This window comes from Monodelphis domestica, chromosome 2 (genome assembly GCF_027887165.1).
Source record: "Monodelphis domestica isolate mMonDom1 chromosome 2, mMonDom1.pri, whole genome shotgun sequence".
NCBI lineage: Eukaryota > Metazoa > Chordata > Mammalia > Didelphimorphia > Didelphidae > Monodelphis > Monodelphis domestica.
The window spans coordinates 135,580,396-135,595,232 of NC_077228.1; the positions used below are offsets into that span (position 1 = coordinate 135,580,396).

Here is a 14,837-nt window from a genome sequence, read left to right on the forward strand (position 1 = left end):
AATGGAGGCAGTAAAGGGACAGAGAGACTATGGAAGGCTGGTGAGGTAAATGGATAAAGGTACCCTCTGGGCTGAGAGACAAATCTTTGTAGTTCCTTCACACTCAACCCACAAAGGGATACCCTGGGTCAATTATTAGTTAAGAATGATAGGACCAGTGTTTTTGAGTGGACTTCTGGGGAATAGTGGAGTTTAATCTTCAAGGCTTGACTGGTAGTTGAAACTCTAGAAGTCCCCCTTGTCTGGCAAGCAGACTGTCACTTCTGGCTTTTGTTGTTTAGCCTAGGATAATGACTAGCCCAACCCACCACCCTCTTTTCTTTGCATCTTCCTTCAATTTGAATCTGACTGCGATTTTCTATTTAAAAGGTGGTTTAATAAATCTTGTAATAAGAGAAAGGGTATGATAGGGTTGTGGGAATAGAGACCCCAGAAGGTTTCTTTGCATCTTCTTTCTTTCTGATTTATATTGAAATGATCTTGTACAAACTCTGGATTTTTCTCCCTTGGTAACAACTTTAGTTTCTTAGTTCAAGAGTACATTTAGTGGTCTTATTTCTTATTAAATACATAGCTTTAATAGCTAAGTGAAGTTAACCATTTAGCTTGCAGCCAATAATCCAAAGTTTTGAGGCCTATAAATGTATGGCCTTGTCTTGTTTCTTTGTTTTTCCTATTTATTTTTTCACTTAGTTTGTATAATTTAGTGGGAAGAGCACAGAGAACAGGGAGTTAGGAGATCATTATTCTAGGTTCCAGCTTTGCCACCATGTGACTTCTGTGTGACCTTGAACAAATCTTTTGTACCCCAGTTTCTTCATTCATAAAAATTAGATTAATTTAGATCATCTTTAAAATTCCTATAACATATACATTTTCTAATAATGATAATTGTTAAAAGATTGAAATAATCTTTAGTTAAAACATTTAGAGATATTGAGAATTTGATAATATTCCTTTGTTGTCATTTGATATGTGCTTTTCAAATTTCCAGTCAAATATTTAAAAGGAAATAAATTTGAAATGAAATATGTTTTAACTTAGTTTAATTTCTCCAAATTATAAACAACATGGAGTAAAGTTAACTGTACATTAAGTTCATAGAAGCTATGTATTTAATTATAATTGAAAATCTTAGTTATTTAATTCATGTGAATATTTAAATACCTTCAACATTGTTTTCTCTGTTATTCTAGGTTCCATAAAACAGTGGGAAAAGACCTAAATAAAGTGACCACAGAGTTTAGTCGACTGGCTCAAATTGCAAAAACAGATGCTGCACAAGAAGACACAGCTTTGAGTTCTCCATTAAGTTCTAAGTCTGGGACAACTCCTAGCATTTCATTACATGGAATGGAATTTTCAAGTAAGTCAATTTCTGCAATATTTTATGATGAATAAAGTCAGTTTTATGACATTTTAAAGGGGGAGATATGTTAAATAGAATCTGAAATAGTATTTAACATATGATTCTTAAGAATAGGTTCATAAAACCTCAATGAACTGATGCAGAGTGAAGTGAGCAGAACCAGAAGAACATTATACACAGAAAATAAAACACTGTGGAAAAATCCAACATAATGAATCTTGCTCCTTGTAGCAATACAACAAGCAAGAACATTCCTGAAGAACTTATGTAAAAGAATGCTATCAACATTGAAAGAACTATGAGAGTAGAAATGCAAAAGCAAAACATATGACATCACTTATCACATGTATATAAGGGTATGTGATTTGGAGTTTGAGCTTTAAAAATTGCTCTCTAGCAAAAAATGAATAATATGGAAATAGTATCAAGTGACAACATTTGTAAAACCCAGTGGAATTTCTTGTCAGCTCTGGGTTGGGGGGAGGGAAAGAAAATGAATCATGGAAACATGGAAAAATTTCTTTTTAAAAAGAATAGCTTCATAAAGTACCTGTGTACTTTGAGTCCATTTGATACCTCTTTCAGTAATCCTTAAATCATTTTCTGGTGCATGAAGTTAGACACCCTTCACTAGGTATGAAAGAGTTAACACAGTGGCAGGATCGGTCCTCAGGCGGAATCCGATCCCATTTTCCATTTTCAAACTCTGCTTCATTTTTGTCTCCAGTACACATCATGCCAACTGAGCCAGGATAAAATGATTGCCTAAAATCCCATCATCATTCTGATTGACCCAGTTTCTGATACCCAATGTCTTCTCAATTCCCTTAGTCGCCTCTCCACTCAGAAAGGAGGGCTGGAGGTTGGAACACTCAACTCATCCCCAAGCATTCCTTTATAGAGGGCTGGGATCTGACCTTGGCATTCCTGTTGGTTTCAATTCGATGGAATGTTACCCTCCTGTTTTGGTGATCCTCCCCTATTAGATTGTATACTCCTTGAGGGCAATGACTTTCTTTTTAAATTTTTATTCCCAGCACTTAACACAACCCCCTAACACATAGTAAGTGCTTAATAAATTTTTATTGAATTGGATTGATTCACGCCTCATTCTTTTTTTTTCTTAAATCCTTACCCTCCATCTTGGAGTCAAATATTGTGTATTGGCTCCAAGGCAGAGGAGTTGTAAGGGCTAGGCAATGGGGGTCAAGTGACTTGCCCAGGGTCACACAGCTGGGAAGTGTCTGAGGTCACATTTGAACCCAGGACCTCCCATCTCTAGGCCTAGCTCTCAAATCTACTGAGCTAACCAGATGTCCCTTCACACCTTATTCTCGCTTGGCTTTTCTCTCTAATCTATACTATATCTAGGAAACAAAGATAGAATTGTGTATCCATAGAGAGATCCAGGGAATATATACAGACTATATATATTTGCTTCCATTCTTTTCTCCCAAGAAGTCACTATCCTGGAATATATATTACTTAATAAGCATTTACAGAGGGGGAAGTAGGTAGCTTAGTGGATAGAAACCCGACCTAGGTCCTGGGTTCAACTTTGGTCTCAGATACTTCCTAGCTATTTGACCCCGGGCAAGCCTCTTAGCCCCAATTGCCTAGCCCTTACTGTTCTTCTGCCTTGGAACTGATACTTAGTAACAATTCTAAGACAGAAGGAAAATATTTTTTTGTTTTTGTTTTTAACCCAATATATTGAAATAAATTAACTTAATAGCCTAGTATTCAATAAGCTCAAAGATCTCAAGTAATGACGGTGAAGACTGATTATTTGACAAAAACTGGACAGCAGCCTGGCAGAAATTGGTCCTAGGCCAATATCACATCTCATATACAAATATATATATTCTAAATGAATAAATGACCTAATTAGAAAAAGGACAAACTAGAAAAATAACAAGAATTATATTTAAGATCTATGGATAAGAAAAGAGTTCTGGCCAAAGAAGGTACTGAGAGAGTCAAAGAAGATAAAATGGTTCATTCTGATTATATAACATTTAAGAAAAAAATTTTATAAACACATCTGAGGCTAATATCAGAAAGGAAAATGCTGGGGGGGGGGGGGGAACCTTTAGCAGCATATTCCTCTGCCAAAGATTTCATTTCCAAGATATGTAAGAAACTAGTTCAAAATTAAGAGACTTAAAGCCATTCTGCAATGATGAATGGTTTAAGGACACAAACAGGTAGTTTTCAAGGCAAGAAAGCTAACATTTATCGCCATATTTTTAAAAATGCTACAAAATCACTAATAATTAGAGAAATGAAAATCAATTCTAAAAAAACAGGCATTGCTCAAAGAACTCCTTTCCTTTATAAGTATGGTTTTCAAGTACTTTCATTGTTTAGCAAGGAGTTTTCTGCCCTAAAGCAGTCTTAAGTAGGGGTGGAGTAGGGATACTCCCATAGCAAAGAGTTTTCGCATTCAAGTAGAGTTCTCACTATCTGGTAGGGAATTATTTCAAGTAGGGAATTGGAGGATTCCTCAATGTGGAGTAAAATTTTTAACATTCATAAGTCTGTGAAATTTTAAGGTTACACATGGAGTGTGGAGAAGTGTTTTCATGACTCCATTTACTTTCTTTTTTAGGAGAAAAGTGATCCTTCACCTAGAGCATAGATAACAATTACTTGCCTGAGTTTTAAAGACAAATCTCACAAACTATGTGCATGTGAATAAGAAATCTCCTGTATATTTCATACTTTGTGAGCCCACTGTCTTTAAGCATGAAGGATCTCTTATCATTTGTGCTAATGTGAAGAAATCAAAGAAATGTTAACATAAAAGATCAAGATTTGGTATGATATATAGATATATATCACAGCCTACATATATAATTACTAAGATTTTTTCATTTCAGGTTCTACAGACCTCCAGATAACTGAGTATACAGCTTCTGAAGACTCATTGTTACAGAAAAAAAAGAAAACATTGGCAGATAAGGAAACAGATTCTATACCTGCTTATTTGAGAAAAGATTTTGCAAACCTTATTCGATATGACCCAACAGGTATGTAATTTCAGATAAATAACTTTCTAAATAGCTCCAAAAGTTATCAAATATTACTACTGCTTGAGTGATTATACTTATGTTATAATTTTTAAAAATGTTTAAGTGATTTGTGTGCTTGGCTTCTTTAAAAAATAACTGTTCAACTCAAAGTTTATACTCAGAACCCCTAAATTGTTTGGTATTAGAAATTTGACCAGTAGAATTCACCTACTACATCTATTTTCTTAACTTAGAATAAATCACTGTAGTTTAAAGGAATGCCTATAAATTAAAAGAGTGGAGATTTTTAATGGAATACAAATGAATATATACTCAGATTTTACATGAAAATTTTCCTTTATGATTTCATATTTCTCTTTAAAATTTTGCTTTTTATAAAATGTACCATTCATCATGCAACTGTATTTGAAAAGAGCAACTTAAGATATGTGTTTTATTAATATTTGTTTGTGTTCCAGATTAGATATTAAATTTCTTGAGATAACAAGCTATATTCTTGCCTAGCTTTGTAACCTCTTAATCCCATATCAATATCTATCTGGTCAGTATGCAGTGATTTTTTATTTGAGATGAACTTCCTGAAATAAAAAATGAAAAAACTCCAAACCACCTAGACCAGTTGAAGATTAACTCCTCTATTCCACTTTCAATTCCTCTCTTTCAATTGTTGCTATTCAATTGCTTTTTCAGTAATGTCTTACTCTGTGACCCCATACAAATTTTATTAGCAGAGATACTGGAGTGGTTTGCCATTTCCTTCTCTGGGTCATTGTACAGATGAGGAAACTGAGGTGAACAAGATTAAGTGACTTGGCCAGGGTCACACAGCTATAAAGTGTCTGAGTCTAGATTTTAACTCTGGAAGAAGAGTCTTCCTGGTTGCAGCCACTGTGCTTTACCCTCTGTGCCATCTATACTGCTCATGTCCATAACAATACATCTCTCTGCAATTTTTTTATAGCTTCCTAACTGAATTACTTGTCTCCATCGTTCCACTTTGATAGCCTGTTTTGTGTGCCCCCTGTCAGATCAAGCTCCCTTCATAATTTCAATAATGCTACTATTCCCCTCAAAAAAATTCAGTGGTTCTTTTTATTTAGGAAATAGCTTCCCTTCCCCTCGTTCTATCACCCACACTATTTCTTTCTCTGTCTTTTAAAATGGATAAATTACAGACATCTAGACCTAGTTGTGTTTTAGTGCATAATTCTTATATTTGCTATCTTTTTAATCCTATTTCTGTGTTATGATGGTTTAGTTGAAAACATATATAAGGATCAATAATCTTCAATGTGTGGTATATTTACAATACTTCTATAATGCCAAGGTTCTGAATTAGAAAATATTTTTTTTATTATTAAAGAATAAATTGCTTTATACCTTTTGGAAAAGTAAAAGACATTGAATTTCTTTTTCTATTATCTTAAACAAGGATGCAGTTACTAGACTACAAATGCACAGGAATTCATTCACTGATATTTGCCATTATCTTTAAAATGCAGTTTAAAACTTTTTCAAGGGGGCAGCTGGGTAGCTCAGTGAATTGAGAGCCAGGCCTAGAGATGGGAGGTCTTAGGTTCAAATCTGGCCTCAGACACTTCCCAGCTGTGTGACCCTGGGCAAGTCACTTGAACCCCATTGCCTAGCCCTTACCACTCTTCTGCCTTGGAGGCAATACACAATATTGACTCCAAAATGGAGGGTAAGGGTTTAAAAAAAAGAAACAACAACAAAAAAACCCTTTTCCAAATCTTTTCCATTTACTTTTGTGGGGCATATATCTGAGTTATAATGGAGATCTTCCAAATCTGTCAGACCTAATGACCAATGACAATAGTTCAGATAGAAGCCTTCTGAATAAATCTTGAAAATAGTTTTGGGGATTACAATCCTGGGTAAGAAACTAAAGACCACAGGGGCATAGGCAATCTTTTCATCATTGCTTCTAATCAAAAGGTAAAGGATTTATGAGAGCAAGATTGATTTGGGATGTAAACTTTTGGCTAACACAAATGAATGGATTTATGGCTATCTCGTTATTTGGGAGGAATGGGTTCTTCAGTAAAATAAATAATTGCCTAAAGACTTGTAAAACTGACAAAGAGTTCTCTAAATTAAAATGGAGGGGGTGGTAAGAAAATTGACCCTATATATCTGCCAAGCCAAATATCACAAAAAAAAAAAAAACAGACGTGACATGGGAGGAAGATTGGAAGATTTGTTCATGGGAGAGGATTACTGATTCATAGAAGATAATGTCTCTCCCTATCTTCAAAAAATGGAAAAGAATAGAATCTGCATGTAATGAGCCAATCAGCTTGATTCAGAAAAGCATGTTCTCAAGTAAGGCAACAGGAAAACTAAACTTGATTAAAAGAGATAAGCAAAGAGGGCAGTTAGTTGGCTTGGGAATTGAGAGACAGGTCTAGAGAGAGGAGGACTATATATTTAAATCTGGCCTCAGAGATGTCCTAGATATCTGACCCTGGGCAAGTCACTTAACCCCTAATGCCTAGCCCTTACCACTCTTCCACCTCAGAATCAATACATAGTATTTATCCTTACCCAAGAGCCCATCCTTCCCAAATAATAAGACAGCCATAAATCCAATCATTACTCTTAGCCAAATGTTTACATCCCAAATCAACCTTGCCTCTCATAAATCCTTTACCTTTTGATTAGAAGCAAATGGTATAACATCTAAATTCTTAAAAGAATAACTGAATGAATTCAAGGGGAAAATAGAGAGTAAAGCTAATAATAGGGAGAAAACTCAGTGTACTACTTTCAGACTTAGACAAATCTAACAAAAAAAAGTTAGAGTAGGAAGAGGATTTTAGAAAAGTTAGAAATGATGCATCTTGATAAAACTGGTGGAGCAGTGGAAAGTTCACCAAACTTGGAGTCTAGAAGATCTAAGTTCAAGTCAAGCTTCAGATATCCATTAACTATTAACCTCTGTTTATCTTAGTCTCCTTAGCTACAAAATAGGGAAAGACCTTGCACTATTGTTTTGAGGATCAAGTGAGATAATATTTTTTAAAAATATTTAGCACAATTCTTGGCACATAGTAGGCAGTGTATAAATATTCATTTCTTTTCTTCCTCCCACTCCCATCCCCAGATAATGATGAAATAGAAATAGAAAGGAAAATTCATATTTCTTAGCTCATATAACATATTTCAAAAAATGTTCATAGATGCTTCACAAACAAATGCAGAAAAGCAAAAACTATACACATCCTTTATGGCTCATCATGCAGTATAAATTGTCTTCAATAAAGGCTTATTGGCAAAAAGATTAAATATGGAGACTAAATTTAATTCTAAAGAATTTGTAGGGCAAAGCACAAATTAGAGAAAAAATTAGATAATTTCATGAAAGATAATGAGAGCAATGAGAAATCACACCAAACTCTTTTAGAGCAGAATCTGGGTTACAAACCAGGGTTTGAACAACAGTATTTTAAAGACAAACAACTTTGAAGAAAAATTAAGAACTCTGATCAATGCAATTACCAACCATGATTTAGGGGGTTTGATAATGCTTCATCCCTGGTGGCAAAGAGGGTATGGGTTTAAGATTCAGAGTGAGCCATAACATTTTTAGGCCTGGTTAATGTGGGAATTTGTGGGAGTTTTGGCTATACATTTTTGTCATAGCATTTTGCTTTTTTTTTTCCTTTTCCAATTGGTGGTGAGTTGGAAGAATGATGGGGAAAATATTTGTTAAATGAAAAAAAAATTAAGAATCTTAAGAAGGCTTGTGTGAACTATTATAAGAGGGAGAGGTCAAACCCAGGAAAACAATTTATTCATTAAATCACTGTAAACCTAACCAACTTTGAAAGACTTAAGAGCTTTGATCAATGCAATAATGAGCCACAACTACATAACATTCTTGATGGAGCATGCTTGTCATCCCTTTGTAAAAAGAAGATAATGGATTCAACACAGAGAATAAGATATACATCTTCAGATTTAACCAATCTGAGAATTTGTTTCTCTAGACTTTGCATATTTGTTACAAAGGTGTTTTATTTTCATTTGGAGGTGCAGGAGGGCAACAAATGTAAGACAGAGGGAAGCTTGCAACATGCTTGCCAAAAAGAAAAAAGAAAGAAAACGAACAGGATGAAAGGGAAGTCATTGAAGTGTTTATTTCAATAACTAGAGGAGATAGAAGGCCAGAAGAAAACATAAGCAGAAAATTTTGCAATGCATTTTGAAATATATATTAAGTGTATCATATACTTCAAAGGAAAGGCAAGCTTTATATAGTAGCAATTCAGAGTCTAAAGTACAATCTCTTTTTTAAATGTGTTTTTTGGTATGGAAATGTTATTTTTATTTGTTAAATTGAGAATAAAAAGAAAATTTAAAAAATCAGAATGGGAAAGCATCCAAGAAATAGACTCTGAAAACAGAATTGAGGATAAAAAGAATAAATTATTCTATGAGACAAGAAATTTTTGAACAAAGTAAGATGAATTTGGGGAAGCTATGTGGAATAGTAGACAGAGCACAAGGCCTAGAGTCAGGGAGACCTGAAATCCTGCCTCAAACACTTACTAGCTGTGTGACCCTGGGCAAGTCACTTAACCCTGTTTGCTTCAGTTTTCCTCATCTGGAAAATGAACTGAAGAAGGAAGCTGCAAAGCACTCCAGTATATTTGTTAAGGAAACTCAAAATGGAGGCAGGAAGAGTAAGACACAACTGAAATGATTAAATAATAACAAAAAGATTTTTAAATGTAAAAGAAAATCTAATGCCTATATACATTATTTGAAACAACTAAACTAGAAAAATCATCAAACTGGAAATCCACAACTAAAATAAGAAATTGGACATCATATTTCAAAAAATAATAAATAAAAGCTACTTTATTAAAACTACAGGACAAAGGGAAAATGGAATTCACCCATCACCTCATTAAAGAAACCCAAAAATGTACATTCATTAAGGAACTGGTATTTGGTAGGAAAAAGGGTTAAGTCTTAAATATAGAGGTGGGGGCCCTTTTCCCATACCCTCCTGCAAGAAATGACAAGTTAGCTCAAACTTGATCATATCCTCTAGACTAATAATATCGAAGTAAACTGATAGATATACTAGCCTATTATCCAGTGTCTTTGAAGAGAACTGAGAGTGGTTTCTAGCTTGAACTTCTTTCTTCTTTATCTTTATGACAAGAATGAAAACCTCCCCTGGAGAAAGATGAGGGGAGAAGAGGCTAGAGATGTCCATTCTGCCTCCCTTTGAGCCACACAAAGACAGTCCTTACATCTAGGGGGTCCCTCTTTCTACATGAGAATCCCTCTCATTATACTTGGGGGTCTTCACTACATAACAATTTTTCAAAACATAAATTTGGGTAGATTCTTCAAACTATTAAGCCAGTGAACTCACATCAGATGATTCCAAACTGTTTTAGTGATCACTTCTTTCCTTCCAAATTCTTACAAACCATTGTATTAATAACATGTCTTGGAATTTTACTATAAATGGAACTTAAAATCATGATATGAGTATTTTTTTAAAGTAGGGACATCTGCTTTTCCCCCCACTTGTAATATCTGTCAAATTTACATGTACTTTTGGATAAAACTCAATAGGTTGTTCATTCAATTGAATAATGTGGTCTGAACAATAGGCATTCTTCCTCTATTTGACTTTTTTCATGCATAATTAGACTATCTTTTGAACAATTTTGAATCTTGTCCAGGAAGTTTTGAAATTTTCTGGGATTTGAAATAGCTCAGTTGTCTTATAAGGAAGATAAATTTTCCCCTATGAAATATAGTTTGCAAAAGCCTTTCCTTGGGAAAAAAAAGGTAGAGGAATGTGGTAGAGACTTGAAGAGAGGTTTTGCAGGACAAGCCAAGATGCAAGAACCAAGACTGGAGAGCTGGTTGTCAATCAAGAAGAAGGTTTCAAACGGAATGTTCCCAGGAGTTGACGGTTGAAGCTGGCTGAGGACCCTTGTGGGACTGGCTAGATTTTGGGCCTCTCTGACCAAGGGAGAAATCTCTGCTCTCTCAGATTTGACTGACCAACAGTTGGAGGAAAGCCAGGCTGAAGGAGAGACTTTCTTGGTGGCTTTGTGAAGAAGAAAGGAGGTTTTAACTGTTGTCCTCCATCTCTAATGGTCTCTCTGTCATAGTTTGTGACAAGACTGATTATTTTCATAACCCTACTAAATTCTCCTTGTAGTTTAGCGAAACCCTCATCCCTCTTACCTCAGTTTCCCATCCTGTTATCACAATAAACCCCTTACCTGAGAAAGAAAACTAGAGTATTTTATAGTCCACTCAGGGGGGTGGGAGGAAGTCAAAAGGCTTCCAGAAGTGGGCCATTAAGGGAGGGAGTGAGGGATGAAAGAGGTTAGGAAATTGATTGATCTACTAGTCATCAGTAGGGATCAGTAGGCAAACCCCAGAGCATTCCCCTTTAGCAGTATCCCCTGTAGCAGTATTCCCTGTGGCAGTATCTCTATCTCTGTAGCAAGTGTCCCATACCAGCAGCTGCCCTTTAGTCATAAGCCAGAGCATCCAGTCACTGCAGCAACAAGTAATAGTGTCACACAGATCACCTTTTCTATTTCAATAAGAAATAGTTTCCACAGATTAACATTTCTATTTCAGGAATCAGTATGTATGGGAGCTTTTTTTTTTTTTTTGGTCACTAAGTCAGGGACAAATAAATAAGTGCATTTAGATTTTTGTATTTTTTTCTATTTTTAATAAATGTCTTTTAAAAGATATAGATTGATTGATGAATGCCCTTATGTAACCACATTAGAAAAACAACCAACAACTCTATCTTTTTATTTATCTAATCCTATGTAAATCTTGTTAAAACTGCTCTCCTAAAGGTATAGGTATATATCAGATTGTGTATCATTCTTCCATTTTTCTGACCTTCAACTTTAGCATTCAATTTTAACTTGTAGGTTAGAAATAAGTCCAATTCCTAGTTTGCTAATTATTTCTTTTGAAGGATGAAATTAATAGTGTGGCAAGCCAAGGATTTACCACCTCTTCTGTTTTTGACCGAATATCCCAGTAATTATTTAAATGGATGTTATGACCCCATGCTAGATTTGTGGTTTGTTTCTGTAATTTTTTGGTTTTTTTTCTCCCTTTTCTTTGGGTGATGTAGGTTGAGATGCTATGACAATATCATTTTATTTTCCTGCTGAAATTTAACTAATCACACTTCCTTATGCTTTTCCTTTGGGTTCTTAGATTTCCTCTAAAGCATATGTTTCTTAATATAGAATACTCTTCACCTCTCCTTCCTTTCCCCCCACTTTATCAGTTCTGTTCCTTGGAATTTCTATTCTGATTATTGTCCCCACTCAACAAGTTTCATTGATTCTTGATGCCATAAGATTGGATAAAATGGACTAAAATAAATATTAAAGAAGAGATTCAAGCATGGAATCTTGACTACTAATTTATTTCACCCATGCCCAACTCTTTGTGACCCCATATGGAGTTTTCTTGGCAAAGATACCAGAATGGTTTACCCATTTCTTCTTCCAGCTCGTTTTCCAGATGAGGAAATTGAGGCAAGTAAGGTTAAGTGTTTTACCCAGAGTTACACAGCTAATGTGTGTTTGAGACCAGATTTGAATTCAGGAAGAAAGATGAATCTTCCTGACTTTAGGCCCAGCCCTCTATCCACTGTGCCAACTAGCTCCCCATGGCATGAGACTATTTTCTTTCTTTGTATTTAAATATGAAGTAATGGCAAATGATTGTGACCTACACATATAGCTATGAAATTAAATCTTCTGAGCTTTTTTAAGAAATGGAAGGACTATAATGAGCTACCATGAGACTAGGTTTTAAGATATTTCCCTTCTCTCTTATATTGACATTATCTTCAAGTAAACTTATCTTTAAAAAAAAAACTTTATCATCATTCTTAGAATCAATACTATGTATTAGCTTCAAGGCAGAAGAGTGGTAAGAGCTAGGCAATAAAGTTTAAGTGACTTGCCCAGGATCCCATAGCAGGAAGTATCTGAGACTAGATTTGAATTCAAGACCTCTTTCTCTAGGCCTGGTTCTCAAAGCACTGAGTCACTAAGCTGCCCCTACACTTACTTGTATTATAATATTTAGATTTATAGAATTTGTGCTTAAATATTTTCTATATGCAGACATTTTTATTATTCTATGAAGATATTTTGATAATCTAATTTATGGATATTGCACTTACTTATAACATTTTTATATATTTTTATCTAGTACCAAAGGATGACAATGCTTTAAGACATATTTTAAGACTGAGAGAAAAGCTCAATTGGAAAACTGAAATAAAGACACGTAAGCTGGATGCAAGAAAAACTAGAGAGCGCTATGTGAAGATCATACCTATGGTATTTTTATTTACATTGCTTTATATTACTTAGGTATCTATGCTATCTTAATTTAATTTAGGATAATTTGAATAACTTAAAAGTTGACTGGAAAATTTATTTTAATCTACATTTTATTTATTTTGCCAACTGTAGATAGAAAAATAAATGTGAAGTTTAAAGGAAATTAACTCAGCACATCCTGTGTTTTCTCATGTCCCTTATAAATGAGAGAAAAATAAATAAGCTTGAGAGGTTTTTTTCTGGAGCCACTAGTAGTTGCAGAAGGTAGTAAGTGAAATAAAAAACAAAACAAAACAAAAAACCCAAAAGCTTTATGTGATATTCAATACCTAGTCTAGGAGTTCTTATCTTGCAGCCTTTGAATTAAAAAAAAATATTATGATAACTATTTCAACATTTTTGGTTTCCTTGGTAATCCTGTGTATTTATTTTAACCTTTTAGAAACATTCTGGGAATTGACTCATAGGCTTCATTAGACAACACAAGGGTCCATGACAAAACATAATAAGAACCTTTCATTTGGGTTGAATTGAATGAATGTTTTTACAATAACAGACAACATTTATATAATGCCTTAAGATTTACAAAGTGCATTGTCTAAGTCTTTACAAAAAGTCTTGTGAAATAGGTATTATTATTGTCCCCACTTTACAGATGGGAAAATTGATAATTAGGTTGTGACTTGCTTTTATTCACAAAGTAAATTTCAGAGGGGAATTTAAACCCAGTTCTCTCCTGACTTTAAGTTCAGCTCTTTTTTCTCTCTATCATATTGCCTTTTCACATTAATATAGCTATAAGCTACATGAATCACTTGACCACCCATGGGGAAATAATATGCTGCCTTCTCTAAACCCCAACAACCAAAAAACCAGCAGAAAAAAGAATGATTAGTTATTAAATCAGACATGTATTGAATACCAACCACTGTCAGGTTACAAAGGCTCAGGATAGAAAAGAAAATCAAAATAGTTCTTTTCATCAAAAAAATTACATTTATGTGGCAGAAATAACATTATGTATATAAATATGGGTTGCTGAATTTTGTTTAATATACTTTCTAACTTTGAGATCCTGGATAAGTCGCCTAACTTTTCTTAACCTATTTTCTTATCTGTAAAATGGGGATGATAATAATAGTGCCTACACTCAGAATTGTTGTGAGAATCCAATGATATATGTAATGTACTATGTAAACCTTTTATATAAATTTTAGCTATAATTCTTAGTAAATACATATATACAAGATACATACAGAGTAGATGCACATTTGAGTCAAGTCTTAAAGGAAGGAAACCAAAACTTTTTTATAAAATATTTTTAATTTTTAAGCCAATACTTTCTCCCTAATATTGGTTTTGATTACGTTTTCTTTGATGAGACCCCATTCTCAAGAGTTCTCTTCCCCTGCTCTCCACTGTAGCTGCTGTGGAGGTTGAAAGTGATGGGCAAGGAGACTATTAAGAATGCTATTTCAGTAGTGTAGAGAAGAAGGGATAAGAGACTTAAATTCAGTGATAGCTGTGCCAGTAGAGAGAAAAGAACAATAATGTGAGAGATGTGGCAGAAAACGAAGATTTGGTCACCATTTGGATCTATGGGATGAGTGGGAATAAGGAATATGCACTTGGACAAGTGAGAAAATGATGTGGTCCCTTCAACAGTCATAGGATTGTCTGAAAAATATCCGGAGGCTTTAATTACAGATTAATCATATCTCATCAATGTGTCTTGATGACCAAAGTGTTTGACTCCATTTTCAGCTGTATTTAGGAAAGGCATTGTTCCCTATTTTGGGAAGGAAAGTATATTATTTTGCTATCCTTCGTCTTGGCCAGTCTATACCTAGAAATCAAGACATGACAGTTTAGGAAAGAAATTGATAAGCTAAAGAGGTTCTATAGGAAGATGACATTTTTTGGAAGTGCCTCGAGTTCTTGCTATAGAATGATAAATAGAAGGAATTGGTTATATTTAGCCTAGAGAAGAGATTTAGAGATTTTGAATGGACACAATATATCAATCTTTGTTCTACTTAT

General features: G+C 34.4%; 1 protein-coding gene across 3 annotated transcripts in view; it reads left to right on the top strand.

Annotated features, from left to right (window-relative positions):
* The window catches only part of DNAH14 (dynein axonemal heavy chain 14), a 433,094-nt gene that overhangs the window by 27,354 nt on the left and 390,903 nt on the right, over positions 1-14,837 (top strand). For all 3 annotated transcript variants that reach the window (XR_008916229.1, XM_056815999.1, XM_056816000.1), the window contains exons 4-6: positions 1,197-1,366; positions 4,252-4,401; positions 12,664-12,794. Coding sequence is in view for 2 of the 3 variants with exons in the window: in XM_056815999.1 (XP_056671977.1) it covers positions 1,197-1,366; positions 4,252-4,401; positions 12,664-12,794 (451 nt within the window). In the remaining variant the exon portion in view is untranslated. The remainder of the gene's footprint in view (positions 1-1,196; positions 1,367-4,251; positions 4,402-12,663; positions 12,795-14,837) is intronic.